We start from the raw sequence: 12,490 nt of genomic DNA, 5'->3' as shown, positions 1-12,490 counted from the left end.
TTCCTAAGGTTACAGCTAGTAAATAAACATGAATTAGAATCTGAACCATTCTGACTTCAAAGCCCACACTTCCATCACTAAGCAAAATTATAGCCACAGACAAAAGAAAATATACAAACCAGGAAAGGCAAGAGAAGTAGATTCCAATTTAAATTAAATTGGATAGTCTCATAGTGTTTAAGTAAAAATGGCTTACAATGCATCAAAGGAAAAGTTATGAAATCAAAAAAAATGAGAGGAAGGAGTAACTGGAATATCATACAGGGTAGTTTTTTATATATCATATAGGTATATTTTACTTAAAGAAATATCATGAAAGGTCATTTTTTAAAGTGTTAGATTTATTCGTGCTATGCCTGAGTGATTAACCTCCACGTATGTATATGTACCTTGTACATGCCTACAGGTAGTTGTGAGGTGTCATGTGGGTATTGAGACCCTCATCCAGATCCTCTGTAAGAATAGCAAGTGATCTTAACTGTTAAGTCATCTCTGCAGTCCCATGAAAGATCATTTTAATTTCACATATGCATCATGATACAACTCAGGTTAAGACCAGTTGCTTCTGCAACCTACTTCGACTTACTGGTTTAATTTGCTCAAAATATTGCTGGTTAAAAAAAAAAAAAAAAAAAAAAAAGCCGGGCGTTGGTGGCGCACGCCTTTAATCCCAGCACTTGGGAGGCAGAGGCAGGCGGATCTCTGTGAGTTCGAGGCCAGCCTGGTCTACAAGAGCTAGTTCCAGGACAGCCTCCAAAGCCACAGAGAAACCCTGTCTCGAAAACCCAAAAAAAAAAAGAAATCCTGAGAAAAAAGTTTTTCATGGTGTGATACACACCTGTAATCTCAGCTATAGGATCTCATGAATTTTGAGACCAAGATTCTGTCTCAAAACAAAACAAGCCAGGCGTTGGTGTCGCACACCTTTAATTCCAACACTCGGGAGGCAGAGCCAGGCGGATCTCTGCAAGTTTGAGGCCAGCCTGATCTACAGAGTGAGTTCCAGGATAGCCCCCAAAACCACAGAGAAACCCTGCCTCAAAAAACAAACAAACAAACAAAAGCTTTAAAAAAAGAAAGAAAAAAAAACTGGTAAAAATGAAAAACCAAAGGTTTAATACTTTGACTTTAAAACTTTTCAAATTATCTAAGTTATGGTGTGCTTAATTTTTTTAATTAAAGGTCCTGAATAAAGATTTTTTCACAGATTCGTGGATAGTTCTGCTTGCCTAAGTTTTTTAATGGTCAATATAAATTAAATCACAGTGAAGGAGAATACATATTTAATTTCATAAGTTGACTGGTCAATATAGAAAATGCTAATGTCAGGGGCTAGAGAGATGGCTCAGTAGTTAAGAGCACTGTCTGCTCTTCCAAAGGACCCATATTCTATTCCCAGCAACCACATGGCAGCTCACAACTGTCTATAACCCCAGTTCCAGTGAATGACATCCTTACACACACATGTGGGCAAAACACCAATGTATATGAAATAAAAATAAACCATGTTTTAAAAAGAGAAAATGCTAACGTCAATGGTATGATGATATATGCTGTAACCCCAGCGCTGGAGAAGCTGGTACAGGAAGATGGAGAAAACTTGCATAGCACATGTACTGTTTCATACCGGCCTTCTGAAAGGCTCCCATGAACCAACGTCCACCATAGGCTTGATCAAACTGGCTGGCTACTAGTAAATTCTTAAGTACCTGCTAAGTACCAAGAACCATGTTCATCCACATAAGATACCTGTTACATAGACTCTGGCAGTCTAGAACTATGACTTGACTTCCTATCTTCTAGAAACTCAAACTCCACTGCACAACCTTTTCTTTATATCCAAGTTGTCACTTAAAGCTTCCACCACGTAGAAATAAGCACCCAGCACATCCTAAAGCACAAAGTAGGTCTGAGATTATGGTGGCTGTCCTCTGGAGTGTCACAACGTGAAATTGGTACTCTACAGTGACTCCTCAGAACTCAATTTATCTAAAAGTTCCGCTGCTTACAGAACCTGTGACTCCTACATATTCTCATCTAACAAATTCCTCAAAAATATGATTATTGAATGTGGCTGGATTTACTGGTAAGCTAATACCAGAGATTTTTTACGTGATTTACTGGGCCTATCAAAGTTTACATCTAAACTGTGCTGACTAAAACATGTCTGACTATATATAAAAGTCACTTAAATTGAGTATAAGGCTACAAGCTGTAGTCTGGAAGCCAATATTTTTACTTTAAAGACCCAATTAAAAAAAACTCCCCCCAAATTTATCACAATCTTTACTGTAAATACGCCCCATCCCATATATTATCGCATTTTAGCTCTATTTCCAACGCTCATTACATCCCCACTGTAATCTACTGCCCATTAATCCTCTATCACAAACCCCAAAGATGACATTCTTTCAATTCTCTCAGCTTATACCATCCCTATCCCTTGTTGAAAAGTATAGCCGGCCTCTGATCCAAGTACCGTTCTTTTATACCTAAGAACTTGTCATTTATTTCACCCGCCTCCCCCTTTATGTTCCTGGACAATCCACCTCACTAACAGTCCAAAAACTACGTGCGCTCTTTTACAAACAGCAGGCTTTTTATGTGACCCCTCGGTCCTAGCTTCTCCAATCACCCAATCCTTCCAGCTTTATTCTTCCACACAAACCCAGGACAGGCCCACCAGACACCGTACACTATCCTCCTCAACACGTTCCAATCCGATGTGAAACCTTCCCTGACTTATATCGGTCCTTCCCTTTACCGAGTCTTTCCCGGATTCTCAACCCAGCCTCAAAGCTCTAAACTCCCCAACTCTGCTAAGCACCATCCCAGTCCGGTTACACCCTCTCCAACCTGAAATCCCCACGCCTTCCGGGGCCTCAATCACCAAGCCCAGAACTCGCCCCATGCCGGGCACCCATCCCCTCCCGGTCCCTTTGGGGTCCTTTCCGCCGGGCTAGTCAGACCCCTATCAGCTCAGCCTGCTCCCCGGGCCGGACTCCCGGGAGTCTGGGACTCCAGCTCCGCCCCCAGCCCCTCACCGAGCAGCAGCAGCTTCACTTCTTTGGCCGCTTTCTCCCCGTCCTCCCGCAAGTTGCGGTCAATCATCTTGCTCCGCTCCACCGCCGCCTTGTCCTCGGCGCTCAACGTGCAGCCCATGACGGCGGCGGGAGAGGGGCCCGGGTCCGGACTCACACACCGCGGGAACCACAACTACACCGGCTGAGACGCGTCTGCCGCTGGGCGGTGGCCTTCTCCGTCAGCTCCCCTAGCGCCCGGAAGAACCGGATATCTGCTGTTTACGACACTTCCGGCGACGCCCAGCGGCCGTTACCATTTAGAGCACGGTGGCGGTAGGGAGCGAAGGAGGTACGGAAAGCGGAAGTCCCGGGGAGACCGGCTGTTCCCGTGGAGGCATGGAGATCCGTCGCTCCGCACCTCCCAGCCCTAATACCCGTTTACTTCTTGGGCTCTCAGGCTTGGATAAGCGTAGACAAAGAGGGACTTCCAGTTCGCACAGAAGGTTTGGTGGTGAGGACGGGATTCCTAAAGAAGAGCTCATAGCCCTCTGGAAATTTCACCTGGGAAAAGTCTCCCTGGCCAGAAAAAACCTTTTGATCTGTGATTACCGATCCTGGGTCTCTGCCCGAAGCCGAGTGTTGGACACTTCAGCCAAAGTTGTCTCAGTCTGATCTTTGAAATGGGAACAAACTGCCTCATGCTTCCTCCTGCTCTTAATTAAAGTATACCTTAGTCCTTCTGCTACTACTCTGAATTTCTGTGAGCTGTCCATTTGCCTGGCACTCCTATGTTGGCAAAGGGTCACTTGACTTCTAGCAAATAATGGAACATAGAAAATAGGTGTCGTTCATATCATTTCCATGTTTCCCTTTCTCCAATATAAACCAAGGGCTCTTCATTAGGGACTTAGTCCCATGCCCAGAAGCAAACCAGTACATCCTTCTTGAACAAGAGTTCCTATATGATAACCACAGAAAAAGGGAAGTTTAGTAAAAAGTTGTCTCTCTAGTATCACCAGAAGATTTGTAAAAAAAAGTATAACCTTGTGAAGGTAATCCTAAAATATCTTTCTTTACTGCCGAATAGCCCCACAGTGAGTCTCGACGCTTTTTGGAAAGGTCACCTTTTTTTGCAGCCATTGAAACTTTTCCTGGAATTTAAAATTATTTCTCTAGTAGAAACTAAAAATGCAAATTCCCAACAGAAAGGTCTATATTTTGAAAATTAATTAGAACCATTTAATCAGAAGATTACCCTCATCCACTTCACCATAATGCTTATCAATTCCAAGTCTAGAAAGTGTCCCACTCATTTCCAAGTGACCACTAAAAAAGAAAGAGGCTGCTTTTCCTTTATGATCACTTCTGGGGCGTGGGGGGAAACACAACATTTATTGAATACCTACTTGCCAGGTATGGCTAGGTGCTTCCGTGTCTCATCTCTTAATCCTCACAACAACCCTGTGAGGTAGGTAATATTGGTCCCCATTGTACAGATGAGGAAATAGGCTCAGAGAAATTAAGCAGCTTTCCCGTGTCCACACAGTAAGTACATCTAACTGACTTACACTCTACACCTATTTCTACCAGGCCTCTAGAAAGTAGTGCTTGAGGGCACCTGACCACAGAAAGTCTAAAGTTTTTTGTTTTTTTGTTTTTTTTTTTAAGTCTAAAGTTTTTATCTAGGATGACAGTCACCTCAATACCAAGTTGTAAGCAACAGTAGCTGACAAGATGATGGTCCCATTCTGTTGCTCCAGGAGCACCTGTGAAGAGCTAAGGATTGTATATTGAACTTTACCAATACATCTTGGTGACTAGAAAATTCCTGGAAAGTGGTTACAGCAAAGGCTGTGGAAAAAGTTCTCAGTATAATAACAGGGAAAGTTTTACTTCCTTTATGATCTGTTCCTACAGCCAGGAAAAAAAAAAAAAGCAAGTGAATTCTTACATGCCAAACTTACTAGTTAATGGCAACATGACCTCAGTGTCAGGTTATTTCAATCTGAATTAGAACTATCTTTGCACTTAAGTTCCTTTTATGTGAAGCAAGGGTTGGAGGGCAAAGCAAAAAATAAATAAATTTAACAAAATGGCTGCCAAGCAATGTTTCACATACACACACACACACACACACACACACACACACACACCCCACACCCATTCAGACCTGCCCTGTATTGGGTTCACACTGCCATCTTCTGGCAGTTTCTGGATCTAATGGCTGATTGGTGGATTAATAGTCTATGAAAGTTTTATCTTACGATGCAATAGGAGATTTCTCAGCATGAATTCATCTCAGAGGAGAGGAGGGAATGGTGAACATGAAAAGATTCTCCTCCTCTCTGTGTATATTTTCTAGGGGTTTCCTCCATGTAATAGGCACTAGACTAGAAGAACACACAAAAGGTAGGAAGAACGGAACCTGGACCTTTACCTAGTCCAAGAGGGGAAAAAGCTGTCTGCCAGGTTTAATTTAATGGGTTGTTTTCTTCACTAGAGAGCGTTGTTTACACTCCACACCTTCCACAGCCTGCAGGGAGGCTCTGTGTACCACTTCAATGAATTCTCAGAAGTCAGAGCCATGGATAGACTCTCCATACTGCACTACTTTATCAGTCCTACATACTCTACCAAAATGCAAATTTCTGATCAAGTTAGACTATGAACTCCTTGAAGGCAGAGACCACACATCATCTGTGTGTGTCCCAGAGAATGCTATCGTTCAACTATTTATGCATTGAATAGAACTGAAGGAGTCAGTGCTGATATCAATATAACTTTTATCATAAAATTTATTAGTTGTCCAAAGGGAAAACTACTCCACTCCAACACACTTTCCCCCTTTGTTTTTCAGTGAACCAGAAATTTGTTCAGGTATAGACCACATCACCTTCTAGTTCTGCCATAACCCTTTGGTTTTCAATTGAGGGAAGTGGAATGGACAGGAGGTCCCAGATAGGTAGCCTGTCCAGCTTGCAATTAATCCCTCTGCATTGCAAATACTTTTGCTGATACTAACCAATATGGTTCCTATAGTCTTAAACAATAAACAGCAAAGCCCAACTCTCTGCCCTCTCTCCCACCTAGGGCTGCAGGTAGGAGACACAGAGTTTTCATCACAGAAGCTAATTTTGAGAACAATGAGAACAGGGAGGCATTTCATGGACTGTGGAAACCCCGCCCTTCCCCTTGCCCAACCTTAGTCTCCTGTACCCGATTGTCCAGGGGGCTGGAAGTGGGTCACTGCCATGAGGAGAGAGATCAGGGAGGCCAGTCCTGGAAAGAAAAGATTGGCAGTATTATTGATCAGAGTAACTTACCTGGCCTTTCCGTATCCAGCCGCGTTACCAGTTCAAGCCCCCACCCTCAGCTCTCTGACCCCCAGGCATTCTAGTTACTCAAAAGACAGGGAGGAAAGGAGCAGCCTGTTTGTCTCTGCTGAGATCGGAACCCATACTTGATCTCCTACACGCAGAAAGAGAATGGGAGAGAGCTGCAGAGAGTTTTCCTGTCTTCCCCTCCGCTACCCTTACAAATCCAGGAAAGAGTTCCCTCTACTGGTCTACTCACTTTAAGAGAAATCTTGTGCACTAACTTTTGAAAAGGAATCTATTAACTCATGGTAACACTCGGCTACAGTTTTGCTCTTTTTTGGACCTAGTAAGCAATAGATGTGGGCCAATTCCTTACCTTGTTTCAGTGTATTACCCTGAACTATTATACCAGAAGGAAATAAACCTCAATGGTCCCCAGAATAACTCTGTTCCTAGCTTGCTGCTCCAATGCCTACCCTTGGAAATTTTCCCTGTAGCCCGAGGCATGACAAGTTCCCTGGTAGAAAGGCGTCGCCTCACCTTTGTGGCCCTTTTCTCTTCACCATACCCAGGTTCCCTCCCCCAATAGTCAAAGATCACAGTCAAGTCCAAGGCTTTGGCCACATGTCCATCCTGTTGACTCTGGTCCTGACCAAGGAAACACGAAGCAAAAGCTAAGTCCAGAGACCCCAGCCCAAACCCCAGCCAGATGGAAAAGGCAGTCCTTAAGACCATAAACCAGCCCCAAGCCTTATTTCCCTCCAGGGGTCCATCATGACTGCAGCCTTTGTGAGGGGGCAGGACGGAGGTAGCTGTCAGACATGATGATGTCGCTGGTGAGTTGCTGTTCCAGGAACTCGGAGGTCTCCTCAGCAATCTGACCTGGGATTCGAAAATCAACAGCAGGCGGTGGCTCCTGCTTAGGGCTGGGTAGGGGCCTGGAAACCCAATTCTCAGAGGTCCCCTGGAGGAACTGTAGGAAATTCTCCTCAATAGAGCCCTCCCGACTAGGCAGCCTCAGCTCCTCCTCTGGAGCTGCCTTGAAGAAGCAGACAAACTGTTTGCTAAGCTCACCCCGGATCTGACGGTTGAGACACCCATAGAAAAAAGGATTGGAAGTGAAGCAAAAGTAGCCAATCCAGGTCACCACGTTCTCCACCTGCCCCGTTGAAATGGGCTGAGCGCTCAGGGCAACGTAGAGATGGAAAGAGAAGAAGGGCAACCAACAGAGCAGGAACTGTCCTCCTACGGCCAGGAGGACCACGGCTGCCTTCCCACCCCCAAACGTCCGGTGTGGAGTGGTCTGGTGAGCCCCAGAGCTGGTGACCATCGTAGAACGGCTGCTGAGAGACTCAGAGCGCTGCCGGGGTGTCTCCATCCACGTGGGCAGCGGCCCATGTTGCATGGCAGCCACACGAGCCACGCGGAACATGCTGCAGTAGACCACAAAGATCAGGATCAAGGGCAGCAAGAAGTAAAGGACAGCGAAGACCACCACAAAAAGCTGGCAGTAGGCACTATGGCTCCATTGGAGAGAACAGCCTGGGTTAACACTGGGAGCTCCTTCCTCCCAGGAGACCCGTCCCAACACTGGCACAGATGCCATGGCCAGGGCCTTTATCCACACGCCCACCAGCACGGAGGCCACCAGCCCCAGGGTCATGCGTACCTCGTAGCGCATGGGGTGGACCACATAATAGTAACGTTCCACATTAATGGCAGACACCGAAAGGATGGCCAGGCTGACAAAGCAAACGCTCAGGAACAAGTAGAGGCGACAGGCCACCTCTCCGAAGAGGGCGTGGTCAAAGAGGGCAGAGCTGGAGAGCATGGCCAGGGGCATGAGGGTCAAAGCAGCCAGCAGGTCCACGAGACAGAGATGGAAGACAAAAACAAACTTTCGGAGGGCGGGTGTTTTGGCGATGACAGCCATCACAGCAGCATTGCCAGCCACAGCAGTCAGGTCCAATAGGAGCATGAAGAAGAGAGCCACGGATTCTGAAGCCACGTCCTCAAGTCCCAACTCGGGGACACCGCTGGCAGTAGAGGGACCTGGGGTTTGAAGAGCTCTTCCCAAAGTGGACGAGTTTCCTGATGACTGGGGAATGGGTGAGGACTCCATGGGGCCGAAAGAGGACACCCAGGGCACTTCCTGCTACAGGCCCATCCCCCATCCTACTCCACAGCCCTGGGATGGAAAGCCCCAGGCCTAGGCTTCCACTGGAGCCTGCCGGACAGGCCCTTATCAGTTCCAAGCTGGGCTCCTCTGTGGTAGTGCCAGGCCAGGCAGCTCTGAACTCAGGAGCTCATGTCCGGTTTCTGTCAGGAGGTGATGGGAAGTAGCAGACAGGTAAGGGACCGATGGTCACATACTCACAATACTCCACCTTTCAAGTGGTCTCTGGTACCTCTTTTCCCACTTCCTTTGCTAGTTCTCCATGCTTTTCTTCTCTCTTGAGGGCAATTCTAAATCCTCTGTCTCCCTTCTCCAGGGTCCTGCTGAGCCCTGAGACAGTGCTCTGGCTTTAGGGTGGCTGTGTGAGTTTTCTGATTTTTCATCAGAATGGGGAGCAGGAGAATAAGATTCAGCTTCTAGTTTCAGGTCTGGGCATTACTCACTCTGCAGCTCTTCTGGACTCCAGTTTCCTCACGAAAGCATCTGTGAAAGGAAAGAATGACACCTAGTTCATAACTGTTCACAGGGTCTGGTTTGGTTGCTTAATAAATAGCAGTACTGACCACATAGAATAATGTTTACGTGGTCTGCACACGCCAGGCCCTGTCCATGCGCTTCATGCCCGTCAACTCATTTCCATCCTCACACGATCCTGTGACACAGATGGTGTGGTCTCCGTTTCTCCACAGATAGACCTACAGCCCAGAGAAGTCAAGGAGCATCCCCAAAACCACACAACACAGGAGAGATAAGTTCAGGTAATCTGGCTCCAGGGACAGTTCTTTTGACTACTGTGCCGTTCTATGCAGGAAAGTGGTCTCCCTATCCACTAGAACCTAGGTGTGCAGAAAATCATTGTTGAACCTGAGCAGGCCCTAATGTCTCTCACCACTTTGAGGCTATCACCTAGAAAGGACAACGGTGCTTTAGTCCCCACTGATACCATCACTCCCCAAACAAAGAGCTGCCAGTGTGGAGTGATGAGGGATCTGCAGTGAAGATAATACCCAGCTGCAGGGAAAGCCAGTGCATCTGCTCCTGAGCTCCCAAGGCCGGGGGGACACGCCATTTCCGGGGGACAAGCCATTTCCAGGGGGACACGCCATTTCCAGGGCACACACCATTTCCAAGCTGGCTGCCCTACCTAGTCTTTTGTTTGCTTGTTTTGTTTTGTTTTTGAGACAGGGTTTCTCTGTATAGCCCTGGCTATCCTGGAACTTACTCTGGTTTCTCTGTGTAGCTCTGGCTATCCTGGAACTTACTCTGTAACCCAGGCTGGCCTTGAACTCAGAGATCCACCTGCCTCTGCCTCTTGAGTGCTGGGATTAAAGGCATGCGCCACCACCAGGCTCAGCAACCTGCTCTTCAGCATCTCAGGATGGTTGCTGCTATGTCCTTGCTGGTGGAAGAAGAGCATTCACCCCAAAGCCCTCTGGGTTCTGGTCTCCTCCCATGTCCTCCTGAGAAGGGTGAAGGTGCTGGGGGGGTGGGTAGAGGACTTTGATTATAGAATTAAGTATACATAAAGCAGACAAAACCAGACTAAATCAGCACCTCCTATAGCTCCTGATCAAGCGGCAGGTCGCATCTGTTTTATATGTCATTGTTCACATTGAGCTTGCACGTAATCGAAATAGGTTGGCCACAGTGTAACACACACACACACACACACACACACACACACACACACACAAATAATACAGTTTGCTGAGTTACACAGCATAGAGACAAGCCACGAACATGTCCAGTCTGATGGCCGTTCTAAAAACAAGTTAAAAGTTTTCTGGGCCACACTTTCAGCAACTGTGACTTGGAAGGGTTGGACTAGAAAATCATCAAACTTCCTACACCAAGTTTTTTACTACTCTGTGAGTTCCTGGGTTGGAGCACCTGGCGGTTGCTCCATTTAAAACAAACAAACAATAACAACAACAACAAAAACAAATGAACGAACGAACAAACAAAACATCCTTTCTACAACTGCAGTGAAGAGAACCACACAGCCTGCCAGAGCCTCGCTTCTCTCAAAGTTACATTACAATCACCATAGGCTTGGGGCAGAACCATACACCTTGCACTGATCCAACGTCTTACATGCCATGCATGCATTAAGTGTTAGTGCAATTCTTGTGAATTGAGTCAGACTCAAATTGACTAATTGAATCCTGGCCCCAGAGTACAAATTCCCAAAATATTCAGTCAGTCATCTGTGTGCCAGCCAGGGGATTTTCTTATGAGGAGGATAGCCCAGGCTCCTGGATTTGCGACTTCCCTAACTTTGGACAACTGCCTAGAGACTTGCCTCTCTCCAGGGAGATGTCAGATTCTCATAAGACAGTCTACCAGGAAAAATGCCTGAAAGAAATCCTAGAGGATGTGCCTTTACCCATTACTCTCCATATCTAGTCTTCCTGGGAGTGAGGCCGAAAGATGTGGTACCTAAAGGAGAAAGAGTTCACTATGTGTACATGAATAGCAGGAGTCTAATCCAGCAAGACCTAGCTACAATCCCTGACAGAGAAGAGTGGACATTGTTTTCATGTGGACACATGGACATATAGGGGTGCTATGCAGCCATGATGGAGCCTTGGGCAAGAAAGCACCGCCACCCCTGTCTTGTCAAAATTTCTACAGTGACTTCAAAATTCCAGGATTCCAGTTTACCTCACAACAGACAGACCGATATGCTTAGCTGCTTGGTACTCTTTCATTGATGGAAGGTGATGAAGGGGAGGGCCGTGGTGTGATGGCTTCATAGGGGAAACCCAAGGAGTCTGACTCCACTCTTAGCTCAGGTCATCATGCCTTCTACCTCAGTAGACGCTCGCAGCCTCCCACTGCTTCGTTCGATAACCACCTCCAAGACCTTTCGGTACCCGGAAGGCTTTGCCACTATAGGGTCTGAGTTCTGCTCTCTGGCAGGGCCATGATCAAGTGACAGATATCCTCATTTCAGGACGTAGGACATGCACACGTGCCTAGCCCAAGGCCGCATAGGTGTTGTTAGGATTCACATGTACCTGTTTCTCACATCCAGAGCTTCTGTGCCAAGGATCAGAGCTGGGCCTACCTTCAGCAAGAATTTGGCCCTCTTAGGCCAGGAGAGATTTCCAGGGACCTTCAACACCTCTCCTTAGCAGAGCTGCCCACACCCAGGACTCAGATGCCCATCATCCTGGAATGCCGACGGGCCTATTCCTAGGATGTGGGGACCTATCCCTATGACACAGAGCAAGGCAGACAGAGAATGCTGTCTGTTGCAGGATGTGATCAGCCTTCTATTTCTAGGCTTTAGAGATGCCCACATCCCGATACTACCTTGGGACACCTGGGAGCCCATCCTCTGACAGAACTGCCCACCATCCCATCCGACAGGGTGGGTTGCCCCTTGGAATGCCACCCTTCTGTAAGGTGAGGTAGCACTCACCACCAGGCCCTGACTCTGGCCCCCATTCCTGGCCTAGCCAGCAACTCCTACCTTTGCTGAGCAGCTCCCAGCTCCTATGTGATAGCTGCTCTCAGCTGATGCTTCTCCGAGGCTGCTGAAGCCTGAACCACTGCAGTAAGCGGAGAGAGGCAGCCAGCAGAGCAGGATGCTCGGAGAGCTTCTGGGTCCTAGTGGCCTCCTGCTTTCCACCAGCCCCTTAGAGCCACTTCTGGAGCAAACAGCTGGACCTCAGGGTCCCCAGGCAGAGTGCTCTGAAAGCCTCGTCCCTCATATTTCTCTCAGGGTTCTGGACTGCCTCTCAAAAGCTTCCAGGAGCCAGCTCATGACAAGCAGGCAGGGGAAACCCTCCTAATCGGTCTGATTAAAAAAAAAAAAAAGCCCTGGGCCCTTAATAACTGAGTTACCTTGGGCGAGTCATTTCCATTTGGCCTTTGTTTCTTATCTGTTCAATAGGATTATGGGATAGATGGTCCCTGAGGTTTCTGACAGCCATATTGTTTATTGCATGGTTCTGTATGATACCAGA

At 47.1% G+C, this 12,490-nt stretch overlaps 2 protein-coding genes across 5 annotated transcripts in view; both read right to left on the bottom strand.

Annotated features, from left to right (window-relative positions):
* Positions 1-3,287, bottom strand: part of Gnai3 (G protein subunit alpha i3) — a 39,751-nt gene extending 36,464 nt beyond the window's left edge. The window contains exon 1 of the mRNA XM_005076631.4: positions 3,045-3,287. Coding sequence (XP_005076688.1) covers positions 3,045-3,162 — 118 coding nt within the window. The 5' untranslated portion in view covers positions 3,163-3,287. The remainder of the gene's footprint in view (positions 1-3,044) is intronic.
* A 2,513-nt stretch (positions 3,288-5,800) lies between these two features.
* Positions 5,801-12,122, bottom strand: Gpr61 (G protein-coupled receptor 61). 4 transcript variants are annotated; one of them, XR_001196854.3, is made up of 3 exons: positions 11,995-12,122; positions 6,881-8,999; positions 5,801-6,302 (listed from the first exon to the last, which is right to left on the bottom strand). XR_001196854.3 is itself a non-coding variant. In XM_013118071.3 (3 exons), exons 2-3 carry the CDS (start codon positions 8,460-8,462, stop codon positions 6,226-6,228), a joined length of 1,125 nt encoding a protein of 374 aa, XP_012973525.1. In that variant the 5' UTR covers positions 8,463-8,999; positions 11,995-12,122; the 3' UTR covers positions 5,801-6,225. The 4 variants fall into 4 exon arrangements, 3 of the variants coding, with proteins under 3 accessions (XP_012973525.1, XP_012973524.1, XP_040607997.1); XM_013118071.3 differs by having other exon boundaries at positions 7,415-8,999; XM_013118070.3 differs by having other exon boundaries at positions 5,801-8,999.
* Positions 12,123-12,490: the final 368 nt, after the last annotated feature.

Source organism: Mesocricetus auratus, unplaced genomic scaffold (genome assembly GCF_017639785.1).
Source record: "Mesocricetus auratus isolate SY011 unplaced genomic scaffold, BCM_Maur_2.0 Super-Scaffold_100009, whole genome shotgun sequence".
In the NCBI taxonomy this organism is placed as follows: domain Eukaryota; kingdom Metazoa; phylum Chordata; class Mammalia; order Rodentia; family Cricetidae; genus Mesocricetus; species Mesocricetus auratus.
The sequence above is the reverse complement of the archived record's forward strand: the minus strand, read 5'-3'. Positions and strand labels throughout refer to the sequence as shown.